This window comes from Bufo bufo, chromosome 1 (genome assembly GCF_905171765.1).
Source record: "Bufo bufo chromosome 1, aBufBuf1.1, whole genome shotgun sequence".
Lineage (NCBI taxonomy): Eukaryota > Metazoa > Chordata > Amphibia > Anura > Bufonidae > Bufo > Bufo bufo.
Window position 1 is genome coordinate 835,844,474 of NC_053389.1, and position 12,475 is coordinate 835,856,948.

Consider the following 12,475-nt stretch of genomic DNA (forward strand, 5'->3'; position numbering starts at 1 on the left):
CAGCTCTGGAGTATAATACAGGATGTAACTCAGGATCAGTACAGTATAAGTAATGTATGTACACAGTGACTGCACCAGCAGAATAGTGAGTGCAGCTCTGGAGTATAATACAGAATGTAACTCAGGATCAGTACAGGATAAGTAATGTATGTACACAGTGACTGCACCAGCAGAATAGTGAGTGCAGCTGTGGAGTGTAATACAGGATGTAACTCAGGATCAGTACAGGATAAGTAATGTATGTACACAGTGACTGCACCAGCAGAATAGTGAGTGCAGCTCTGGAGTATAATACAGGATGTAACTCAGGATCAGTACAGGATAAGTAATGTATGTACACAGTGACTGCACCAGCAGAATAGTGAGTGCAGCTCTGGAGTATAATACAGAATGTAACTCAGGATCAGTGTAGGATAAGTAATGTATGTACACAGTGACTGCACCAGCAGAATAGTGAGTGCAGCTGTGGAGTGTAATACAGGATGTAACTGTCATGCCCTGCTCTGACTATGTGCGGAGTTCGGCCAGATTAGCAGCACGTGTTTAGTGTTTTGTTTTGGAGTCGTGCTAGATCCGCCTCCCTTCAGGTGCTCTGGGTGGGGTCATTGGTTTAAATCACACTCAATCCCAGTGTTCCGTGCGGGTTATAGAAATCAGTCTGGCCTTGGAAGGAAGGATTGTCTGTTCCGGCTCAGATAAGATAAGTTTGGTTTCTGTTTTTTTTTGTTTGCTGTCTAGGCTGTTTGTGTTACGTCTGTCCCCTCCAGGTTCTGAGGGAGCAGGCTGCCCTTATTCCCCTTTCACCATCTCAGGGATTCTAGGGTATTTTCAGCCCAGGCACGAGGACACATTATTCCTACGATCAAGGTCTGAATGTGGGCTTAGCAGTGTAGGGAGAGATGTCAGGGATTCGCTAGGAAGTGACCTTTCCCCAGCTTCTCGCCTAGAAGCTTGTTGGTTGGTTTGTCTGTGTATCTGAGATCCTGTCCGCCGTGACATTATAACCCGCCAATACATTGACTGTCATTACTCAGCGGTTTTGTGATGGCGTCAATTGATGCGTTAGATGACCGCATGCAGGGATTATCCCTAGAGGTTGCGGATCTGCGTAATTCGGTCACACGGTGTCAGAATGCTCTGACATCAGGTGCAGATCAAATTTGTGTGGCGCCTAAAGTTGCTCTTCCTGATAGATTTGCAGGGGGTACGGATGACTTTATCCGTTTTAGAGAGTCATGCAAATTGTATTTTCGGCTGCGTCCATCGTCGTCATGAAAGTCAAAGGATAGGTATAATCCTTTCTCTGCTTAAAGGGGACGCGCAATCCTGGGCCTTTTCTCTGCCGCCCGGTTCTCGGGCCCTCCGGTCAGTGGAGGAATTTTTTGAGGCCTTGGGATTAATTTACGATGACCCAGATCGGGTCTCGATGGCAGAATCTAAATTGCGTAATTTATTACAAGGTGAACATACTACAGAGGCTTACTGTGTTGAGTTTACGAGATGGGCTACCGAGTCAGAGTGGAATGACCCTGCGTTATGTAGTCAGTTTTGTCAGGGGTTATCTGAGAGATTGAAGGATGCCCTTGCTTTTCATGAGTACCCGGATACATTGGAGAATGCTATGTCTTTGGCAGTGCGGTTGGATAGACGCCTTAGAGAGAGGTGTAGGGCTCCCTCCGCGCAAGGGATCCCTTCTGTGAGTGGTTTGGTCTCTACTGCTTCCCAGGGTGATGTTACAGGTAACTCTGGGGTAGAGGAGGAACCCATGCAGCTGGGTCAGGTATCTTTCCGTTCTGGTAGTAGAGACTTTAGGACATTGCATAAACTATGTTACTACTGTGGGAAAAGTGTTCATTTTATTTTTGCTTGTCCTTTTGTTAAACCGCATGTTGATAAGAAAGAGAAAAGAAAAAAAAAACGTCCTGACTCTTGGTAGCGTGAATGAAGTGGTGGAGCAAGCAGTTATGCAAGCTCCCTGTAATACCAGTTTTCTCCTTCCAGCTATGGTGGCGCTAGACTCAAGAGAATTTTTTGTTGAAGTATTCCTTGACTGTGGTGCTGGGGTAAACCTTATTGACTTTCTTTTTCTTCAAAATCTGGGTCTAAGTACTTTAGACAGAGAGATTCCGGTTTTTGCAATTGACTCTTCCCCTCTTTCTGAAAGGAGTCTCACTCATATTGCTCATGGTATTCAGTTAAGGGTGGGTGATTCACATGTTGAGATAATGTCTTGTTTTGTCATGAAGGATTCGCCGGCTCCTATAGTCTTAGGGTTACCGTGGTTGACTAAACATAACCCAATTATAGATTGGCAAGCAAGACAAATCATTGGTTGGAGTGAGTTTTGTTCGGATAATTGTCTTGGCACATGTATCTCTGGAGTGTCCATTACGGCTTTATCTCCGTATCTCTCAGAATTTGCGGAGGTCTTTTCGGAGGGTGGGGCTCAGGAATTGCCCCCTCATCGTGACTGATTGTCCAGTTAATCTCATCCCAGGGGCTAAGTTGCCAAAGTCTCGGCTTTACAACCTTTCTCAACCCGAAAGAGAGGTCATGCGGAAGTATGTCTCCGAGAGTTTGGCAAAGGGTCATATTAGGCCATCTAAGTCTCCGGTAACAGTAGGTTTGTTCTTTGTAAAAAAGGATGGATCGTTGAGACCTTGTTTGGATTTCCAGGAATTGAACAGTATTAGGGTCCGGGATCCGTATCCCCTTCCTTTGATCTCCGACCTTTTTGATCAGATTGTTGGAGCCAAGGAGTTCTCCAAGTTGAATTTGAGAGGGGCCTACAATCTGATCATAATCAAGGAGGGGGATGAGTGGAAAACGGCCTTCAATACGCACGAGGTTCATTTGAGAATCTGGTTATGCCTTTTGGGTTGACGAACGCGCCAGCGGTATTTCAGAGATTCGTCAATGACATTTTCCATCATTTGGTGGGGAGGTTCATGGTAGTTTACTTGGATGACATTTTAGTTTACTCTCCTGATCTGAAGACCCATCGGGATCATGTGAGACAGGTTCTGACGATCCTTCGGGAGAATAAATTATATGCCAAATTGGAGAAATGTGTCTTTTCTGTGCAGGAGCTTCCGTTTCTGGGATATCTGCTTTCTGACTCCGGTTTTCATATGGACCCCGAAAAGGTCCGGGCGGTTCTGGAGTGGGACCGACCAGAGAATCAGAAAGCTTTGATGCGGTTTTACTAATTATTATAGAAAATTTATTTCGAATTATTCTACCCTAGTAAAACCTCTTACTGATATGACCAAGAAGGGCGCCGACGTCTCTGTCTGGTCGGATGAGGCATTGCAGGCCTTTTCGGCTATTAAGGAGTGTTTTGCGTCTGCTCCCATTCTGGTGCAGCCGGATGTGTCTCAGCCATTCGTGGTGGGGGTTGGAGCAGTGCTCTCTCAGGGTTCATCTCCTGGCAAATGGGTCCCGTGTGCTTTTTTTCTCCAAGAAGCTCTCGGTTGCCGAGAAGAATTATGATGTGGGAGATAGAGAGTTGTTGGCCTTTGAGGAATGGCGTCACTGGTTGGAGGGGGCGTCTCACCCCGTTACGGTATATACAGACCATAAGAATTTGGCTTGCCTGCAATCTGCCAAGCGTCTGAACCCTAGACAGGCCAGATGGTCACTGTTTTTTACCAGGTTCAATTTTGTGGTTACCTTTCGCCCGGGGGTTAAGAACGTCAAGGCAGATGCCTTGTCTCGCAGCTTTCCTGGGGGATGTGATTCAGAGGATCCTGCTCCGATTTTGGCTGATGGGGTGGTGGTCTCCGCTCTGTACCCCGAATTGGAGATGGAGGTGTTGGGAGCCCAGGAGGGGGCTCCTGGTTCTTGTCCCCCAGGGAGGTTGTTTGTTCCTGAGGGCCTAAGATACAAGGTGTTCAAGGAACATCACGATACTGTTCTCACTGGACATCCTGGTGGTAAGTCCACCTGTGATCTAGTATCCCGGAGGTTCTGGTGGCCCGGGTTACGTAAGAGCATTGAGGATTACGTGGCAGCTTGTGAAACCTGTGCTTGGTCAAAGGTTGCTCATATTCGACCGGCTGGTTCACTTCTTCCTTTATCTATTCCGTCTCGTCCTTGGACGCACTTGTCCATGGACTTTATTACGGATCTGCCGAGTTCCTCCGGGAGAACAGTGATTCTGGTGGTAGTTGACCGTTTCAGTAAAATGGCTCACTTTATATCATTAACTAGTCTGCCTAATGCCAAGACTCTTGCGCAGATTTTTGTTGATAATATTGTGACATTGCACGGTATTCCTTCGGATGTGGTCTCTGATAGGGGCACGCAGTTTGTCTCCAGGTTTTGGAGGGCGTTCTGCTCTCGACTTGGCATTCAACTTTCGTTCTCTAAGGCTTTTCATCCGCAGTCGAATGGACAGACAGAGCGTACTAATCAAAACCTGGAGACCTACTTGAGGTGCTTTGTGGCTGAGAATCAGGAGGACTGGTCCCCCATTCTTGTCCCTAGCAGAATTTGCGTTGAATAACCGTAGGCAGGTGTCCACGGGTAAGTCGCCATTTTTTGGCGCATACGGTTTTCATCCTCAGTTTGGTACCTTTTCTGGGACTGGTTCCTCTGGGATGCCAGAGGAGGAGAGATTCTCTTCTGCCTTGTCTTCTATCTGGCGGAGGATCCAAGTGAATTGGGAGAAGATGGGTGAGAGGTATAAGCGAATGGCTGACAAGAGACGTGTGACTGGTCCGGACCTGTGTGTGGGTGATCTGGTATGGTTGTCCACTAAAAATATTAAACTGAGAGTGCCATCTTGGAAACTGGGTCCAAGATTTATTGGTCTGTACAAAATATCTGCGGTGATCAATCCAGTAGCGTTTCGGCTGGATCTTCCGCAGACTTGGAGGATCCATGATGTGTTCCACAGGTCTTTACAGAAAAAATATGCGAAACCGGTGGAACCATCGCCAATGCCTCCTCCTCCTGTTCTGGTCGATGGAAATTTAGAGTTCGAGATCTCCAGGGTTCTTCGGGGTTCCCTTCAGTACCTGGTACACTGGAGGGGATACGGCCCTGAGGAGAGGATGTGGGTTCCGGCGCTGGATGTCAGTGCCAGCCGACTGGTGAGGGCTTTTCACAGATCTCACCCGGATAAGGTTGGTCCGGGGTGTCCGGAGTGTCCGGAGGTCACCCGTAGAAGGGGGGGTACTGTCATGCCCTGCTCTGACTATGTGTGGAGGTCGGCCAGAATAGCAGCACGTGTTTTAGTTTTTTGTTTTGGAGTCGAGCCAGATCCGCCTTCCTTCAGGTGCACTGGGTGGAGTCATTAGTTTAAATCTCACTCAATCCCAGTGTTCCGTGCGGGTTATAGAAATCAGTCTGGCCTTGGAAGGAAGGATTGTCTGTTCCAGCTCAGATAAGATAAGTTTGGTTTCTGTTTTTGTTGTTTGCTGTCTAGGCTGTTTGTGTTACGTCTGTCCCCTCCAGGTTCTGAGGGAGCAGGCTGCCCTTTTCCCCTTTCACCATCTCAGGGATTTTAGGGTATTTTCAGCCCAGGCACGAGGACACATTATTTCCACCTTAAGGGTCTAAATGTGGGCTTAGCAGTGTAGGGAGAGATGTCAGGGATTCGCTAGGAGGTGACCTTTCCCCAGCTTCTCGCCTAGAAACTTGTTGGTTGGTTTATCCTTGTATCTGAGATCCCGTCCGCCGTGACAGTAACTCAGGATCAGTACAGGATAAGTAATGTATGTACACAGTGACTGCACCAGCAGAATAGTGAGTGCAGCTCTGGAGTATAATACAGGATGTAATGTATGTACACAGTGACTGCACCAGCAGAATAGTGAGTGCAGCTCTGGAGTATAATACAGGATGTAATGTATGTACACAGTGACTGCACCAGCAGAATAGTGAGTGCAGCTCTGGAGTATAATACAGGATGTAATGTATGTACACAGTGACTGCACCAGCAGAATAGTGAGTGCAGCTCTGGAGTATAATACAGTATGTAACTCAGGATCAGTACAGGATAAGTAATGTATGTACACAGTGACTGCACCAGCAGAATAGTGAGTGCAGCTCTGGAGTATAATACAGGATGTAATGTATGTACACAGTGACTGCACCAGCAGAATAGTGAGTGCAGCTCTGGAGTATAATACAGGATGTAATGTAAGTACACAGTGACTGCACCAGCAGAATAGTGAGTGCAGCTCTGGAGTATAATACAGGATGTAATGTATGTACACAGTGACTGCACCAGCAGAATAGTGAGTGCAGCTCTGGAGTATAATACAGGATGTAATGTAAGTACACAGTGACTGCACCAGCAGAATAGTGAGTGCAGCTCTGGAGTATAATACAGGATGTAATGTATGTACACAGTGACTGCACCAGCAGAATAGTGAGTGCAGCTCTGGAGTATAATATAGGATGTAATGTATGTACGCAGTGATGCATATGTATGTATAGTGACCGCTGCTTTATACCGTCCTCTCCAGTTACGCTGACCGCGCCAAGCAGATAAAATGTAACGCCATTATTAATGAGGATCCGAACGCCAGGTTAATCAGGGAGCTGAAAGAGGAAGTGGCCAGGCTGCGGCAGCTTCTGTACAGCCAGGGTCTAGCGGGTGAGTCTGGGGGCATGCAGAGACTTACCTCTGATAATGAGGTATGTGTGTGGTGCCTCTCACTGGCCTTTTAAAGGGGCGGTGTGGCTTTGCCATTTTATAGGACATTTCCCCTTCATTTGTCTCACAGATCTTGCCCTTGAGGATGGTATAGCTGCCCCCTGTGCCCCTTTACAATCCTCCGCTCCTCCGGCACTATTACCATCTGAGCCAGGCTCCCCTCCTCCTCCTCCTCTGTCGCCCCCTGCCATGAACGGTCAGCCAGAGCCCTTTGATGAGGCTGTGGGTGAAGTGGGTGAAGACTCGATCTGTACAGAGGAAGCCATGGAGAGGCTACAGGAGACGGAGAAGTTCATCGCTGAGCTGAACGAGACCTGGGAGGAGAAGCTGCGCAAGACGGAAACCATACGGATGGAGAGGTGGGCAGGGGCGGGCAGGTGATGTGGGCAGGGGGCGGGCAGCATGTGCTGTGGGCAGCTGGCGGCATGTGATGGCACAGATCTAATCATCCTTTCTCTTATTAGGGAATCATTGTTGGCTGAAATAGGCGTGGCTCTGCGAGAAGATGGGGGCACTGTGGGGGTCTTCTCTCCAAAAAACGTAAGTATGAGCTGCGCCCCTGGTGGTGTTATGTACAGCTGTTCCAGCCTTACTTTACAGCAGGGTTCAGCGACCTTCAGCACTGCAGCTGTTGTGAAACTACAATTCCCAGCATGCTCTATTTATTTCTATGGTATTTTTTATAAGAGCAGAGCAAGTATGCATGCTGGGAGTTGTAGTTTTATAACAGCTGGAGTGCCGGAGGTTGCCTACCCCTGGTCTACAGTATGACCCTTCTGTCGTCCATCATCCATAGATCCCACACCTGGTCAATTTGAATGAAGACCCCCTCATGTCTGAGTGTCTCCTGTACCATCTAAAGGAGGGCATCACACGGTAAGGTTCCCCGAGGGCTGCACCCTCACCCGCCCTCCGGCTCGCCTCTTCATTGCGCACCTTGGCTCGCCCTTTTCTTGCGCTTCCTCTGGCTCGCTCCTTCCTCGCATGCGCCCTTAGGCTCGGCCCTTCCTCATGCCTGCTCCTTTGCATGTCCTCTGGCTCGCGTTTTCTTTACGTCTTCCTTTCGCGCGTCCTCCCTCTGAACCCCCCCAGCGCACTCACTCTCTGTTTGTCGTAGGGTCGGTCAGGTGGATGTGGACATCAAGCTGAGCGGTCAGTTCATCAAGGAGCAGCACTGTCTCTTCCACTGCAACACTAAGGAGAATGGTGAAGGTGTGAAGGATTATGGGGGGACGGTGGGGGGCTGTGTGCACATGGGTGGTCTGTCACACACCTTATAACGCCCCCTCTGATTTCTCTGCAGTGGTCGTCACGTTGAAGTCCTGTGAAGGAGCCGATACCTACGTGAATGGAAAGCAAGTGAGCGAGCCGCTGGTGCTGAAGTCAGGTAAGTGATGGTGACGGCTCCTCCTGCAGGCTGTATAACTGCCCCTCTGGTGACGGCTCCCCCCGCAGGCTGTATGACTGCCCCTCTGGTGACGGCTCCCCCCGCAGGCTGTATAACTGCCCCTCTGGTGACGGCTCCCCCCGCAGGTTGTATAACTGCCCCTCTGGTGACAGCTCCCCCCGCAGGCTGTATAACTGCCCCTCTGGTGACGGCTCCCCCCGCAGGCTGTATAACTGCCCCTCTGGTGACGGCTCCCCCCGCAGGCTGTATAACTGCCCCTCTGGTGACGGCTCCCCCCGCAGGCTGTATAACTGCCCCTCTGGTGACTTCTCCCCCCGCAGGCTGTATAACTGCCCCTCTGGTGACGGATTTCCCCCCGCAGGCTGTATAACTGCCCCTCTGGTGACGGCTCCCCCCCGCAGGCTGTATAACTGCCCCTCTGGTGACGGCTCCCCCCCCGCAGGCTGTATAACTGCCCCTCGTTTTCTGCAGGTAACAGGATAGTTATGGGGAAGAACCACGTCTTTCGCTTTAATCACCCTGAGCAGGCGCGGCTGGAGAGAGAGAAGAGCAGCGTGGCGCTGGAGAACCAGGCAGAACCCGTGGACTGGAACTTTGCCCAGCGGGAGCTGCTGGAGAAGCAGGGCATAGACATCAAGCTGGAGATGGAGAAGCGGTCAGTACGGGCTCAGCAGGGGGCGCTCTATCCGGGGGCCTAGTAATGGGGTCTTCTCTAGTGTCAGCAGGGGGCCCTGTACCCCAGCGGTCATTAATGATGTGGGTCAGCAGGGGCCGCTCTATCCGGGCGCTGTATCTCAGTGGTCAGCAGGGGGCGCTCTATCCCAGGTCTCATTTGTAAGGGGATCAGCAGGGGCGCTGTATCTCAGTGGTCAGCAGGGGTCGCTCTATCCGGGCGCTGTATCTCAGTGGTCAGCAGGGGGCGCTCTATCCCAGGTCTCATTTGTAAGGGGATCAGCAGGGGCGCTGTATCTCAGGGGTCATTAACTCTTGTGTTCCCCTCCCCTAGGCTGCAGGATCTGGAATTCCAGTATAAACGGGAGAAGGAGGAAGCGGATCTGTCCCTGGAGCAGCAGAGACTGGTGAGTTGCCCAGCCCCAGTCCCCCCCTTCCCCCCTCTCTCCGAGTGGCGGCCATGTTTGCTATATCTTCAACCCTTTCCTCCCTGCAGTTTGGGGACTCTGATAGCGGCGATGACTCTGACAAGCGCTCGTGTGAGGAGAGCTGGCGCCTCATGTCATCTCTGCGGGAGAAGGTGCCACCGGGCGGCGTGCAGAGCATCATGCGACGTTGCGGCCTCCCGAGCAGTGGCAAGAAACGGGAGCCCATCAAGGTGTACCAGATCCCGCAGCGGCGGCGGCGGCTGGGGAAGGACCCGCGCTGGCTGACGCTGGCGGACCTGAAGATGCAGGCAGTGAAGGAGATCTGCTACGAGGTTGCACTCAATGACTTCAAACACAGCAAGCAGGAGATCGAGGCCATGGCCATCATCAAGATGAAGGAGCTATGCCGCACCTACGGCAAGGGGGATGCCAACGAGAAGGAGTGGTGGAAGGCCGTGGCCCGAGACGTGTGGGACACTGTGGGGGTGGGAGAGGAGGACGAGGGTGGCGGCAGAGGTGGGGTGCAGGACCTGAAGGCGCACATCGACAAGCTGACCGACATCCTGCAGGAGGTGAAGCTGCAGAACAACATGAAGGACGAGGAGATCCGGGCGCTGCGGGACAGGATGATAAAGATGGAGCGTGTCATGCCCCTCGCCCAGGTGAGCCCACCCTGCGCAGGAGAGCTTAGTGTGCATGCCCCTCACCCAGGTGAGCCCACCCTGTACAGGAGAGCTTAGTGTGCATGCCCCTCACCCAGGTGAGCCCGCCCTGCGCAGGAGAGCTTAGTGTGCATGCCCCTCGCCCAGGTGAGCCCGCCCTGCACAGGAGAGCTTAGTGTGCATGCCCCTCACCCAGGTGAGCCTGCCCTGTACAGGAGAGCTTAGTGTGCATGCCCCTTGCCCAGGTGAGCCCACCCTGTGCAGGAGAGCTTAGTGTGCATGCCCCTCGCCCAGGTGAGCCTGCCCTGTACAGGAGAGCCTAGTGTGCATGCCCCTCGCCCAGATGAGCCCACCCTGCGCAGGAGAGCTTAGTGTGCATGCCCCTCGCCCAGGTGAGCCCAGCCTGCGCAGGAGAGCTTAGTGTGCATGCCCCTCGCCCAGGTGAGCCTGCCCTGTGCAGGAGAGCTTAGTGTGCATGCCCCTCGCCCAGGTAAGCCTGTCCTGTACAGGAGAGCTTAGTGTGCATGCCCCTCGCCCAGGTGAGCCCGCCCTGTACAGGAGAGCCTAGTGTGCATGCCCCTCGCCCAGGTGAGCCCACCCTGTACAGGAGAGCTTAGTGTGCATGCCCCTCGCCCAGGTGAGCCCACCCTGCGCAGGAGAGCTTAGTGTGCATGCCCCTCGCCCAGGTGAGCCTGCCCTGTACAGGAGAGCCTAGTGTGCATGCCCCTCGCCCAGGTGAGCCCACCCTGTACAGGAGAGCTTAGTGTGCATGCCCCTCGCCCAGGAGAGCTTAGTGTGCATGCCCCTCGCCCAGGTGAGCCCGCCCTGTACAGGAGAGCCTAGTGTGCATGCCCCTCGCCCAGGTGAGCCCACCCTGTACAGGAGAGCCTAGTGTGCATGCCCCTCGCCCAGGTGAGCCCGCCCTGTACAGGAGAGCTTAGTGTGCATGCCCCTCGCCCAGGTGAGCCCACCCTGCGCAGGAGAGCTTAGTGTGCATGCCCCTTGCCCAGGTGAGCCTGCCCTGTACAGGAGAGCTTAGTGTGCATGCCCCTCGCCCAGGTGAGCCCGCCCTGCACAGGAGCGCTTAGTGTGCATGCCCTTCGCCTAGGTTCGCCTGCCCTGCGCAAAAAAGCTAGTGTGTGGGGAGTACTGCCAAATTGCATGCCCCTTGCCCAGATGAGACCACCCTGCGCTGGAGAATTAGTGTGTATGGGGAGTATGGCAGCAGTGCACATCCCTCGCCAAGGTGAGCCCACCCTGCGCAAGTCTGGGACTGGAGTGCAAGATGTGATGTGACCGCTGCTCTGGCTGTGACTGGAGCCTTAGACGTGATGCGGCTTTGGCTGTGATGGGAGCATTAGATGTGATGTAACACAAGCTGTGGGTACTGTAGGTAGGTTACATGTAGGTAGCCATATCCTGATGTCGCTGCCCCCGGTAATCTCTCCCTTTGGCCCCCTCCCTCAGGACGACGTTTCGGATGATCTTTCGGATGAGTCTTTCGCCTGGTGCTCCAATGATGGCGACTCTGTGAACAGCGGCCCTGTTGACGCTTCTCCGGACCGTTCTCCTAAGAGCCACCGGGTGGAGCAGCTGATGGAGGACAACTCCACCTTTCGCCGAGGGAGGATGCGATGGTTGAAACAAGAAGATAACCGGAGCCAGAACCTGCAGCAGCAGCAGATAAACCGCTGCCTCCGGCGGACCCCTGGCACCGGCAAATTCATCCCCCCACTGGACTGCAAGCTGCGCTTCCCCTTTAAGAGTAATCCCCAGCACCGCTTCTCCTGGGCTCCGGGGGCCACGTACGTGGTGGAAGAAGTGTCCAATCCGTGGTCAGAGGACAGGCAGAGCGGAAGCGAGGAGGACGGCGAAAGGCGGAATGACCCGCGGGGACCGGGGGAGGATCGGCAGAGGCACAGGAGGAACTCTCTGGATGGAGGCGCCAACCGAGGCCGCCGCCCCAACAACCGCCACAGCCGCCAGAACGGCGAAGAGCAGCCGCACAGGAGAGCGCACACCAGAGAAAGTGACGGCGTGCCGCAAGCGACTAAACGGCACCCCTCCTCCCCGCAGGAGCGCCCCTACAAGTACCACCCCTACACCGCGCCCCCGCGGATGCGTCGTCAGAACTCTGCCCCTGACCTGTGTGACCAGGAGACCCCAGTATGAAGACTGACAGACTGAGCATGTGGTAGTGAGGAGAGAAACGGAAGGTGAAACCTGCCCAGTACTAAGAGGAGCCGCAGCAGCTCTGCCACTGACGTGTTTTATGTTATTTTATGTTTTGAGTTTGTGTCTGAGAAGGAGATCGCTGCTACGAGGGGTGAAGGTGGCGCCCCCTACTGTACAATCACTGTGTGTACAGGCGCTATATGTATATAGGAATGTATGCGGGAGGGGGGGAGGTAGATGACGGTCTGCCCCCTCCCCCATATCCTTTGCTTATAACACTACGGTCGCGCACAGACTTGCGCTGCGCGCCGCCTCCTATTTATCTTGTGTTATCTTCTGTGTGTAACCGGGGGTGGCCGGGAGAGCGCGCGCCGACTGTACCCCGAAATAAACTGCCCCGTGCTGCACCCACCCGTGTCCTGTCTGACAATTACTACCGCGTCCCTATGAAAGCGCTGCAGCG

General features: G+C 53.1%; 1 protein-coding gene across 2 annotated transcripts in view; it reads left to right on the top strand.

Annotated features, from left to right (window-relative positions):
* The window catches only part of KIF1C (kinesin family member 1C), a 30,481-nt gene extending 18,060 nt beyond the window's left edge, over positions 1-12,421 (top strand). The window contains exons 13-22 of one of the 2 annotated variants that reach the window (XM_040415320.1): positions 6,477-6,607; positions 6,738-7,026; positions 7,132-7,207; positions 7,464-7,543; positions 7,785-7,879; positions 7,971-8,054; positions 8,547-8,730; positions 9,082-9,154; positions 9,244-9,886; positions 9,955-10,028. In XM_040415320.1, the coding sequence (XP_040271254.1) occupies positions 6,477-6,607; positions 6,738-7,026; positions 7,132-7,207; positions 7,464-7,543; positions 7,785-7,879; positions 7,971-8,054; positions 8,547-8,730; positions 9,082-9,154; positions 9,244-9,886; positions 9,955-10,013 (1,714 nt within the window). In that variant the 3' untranslated portion in view covers positions 10,014-10,028. Of the gene's footprint in view, positions 1-6,476; positions 6,608-6,737; positions 7,027-7,131; positions 7,208-7,463; positions 7,544-7,784; positions 7,880-7,970; positions 8,055-8,546; positions 8,731-9,081; positions 9,155-9,243; positions 9,887-9,954; positions 10,029-11,304 lie in introns of those variants that run through there. The other variant, XM_040415319.1, reaches the window with a different exon arrangement.
* Positions 12,422-12,475: the final 54 nt, after the last annotated feature.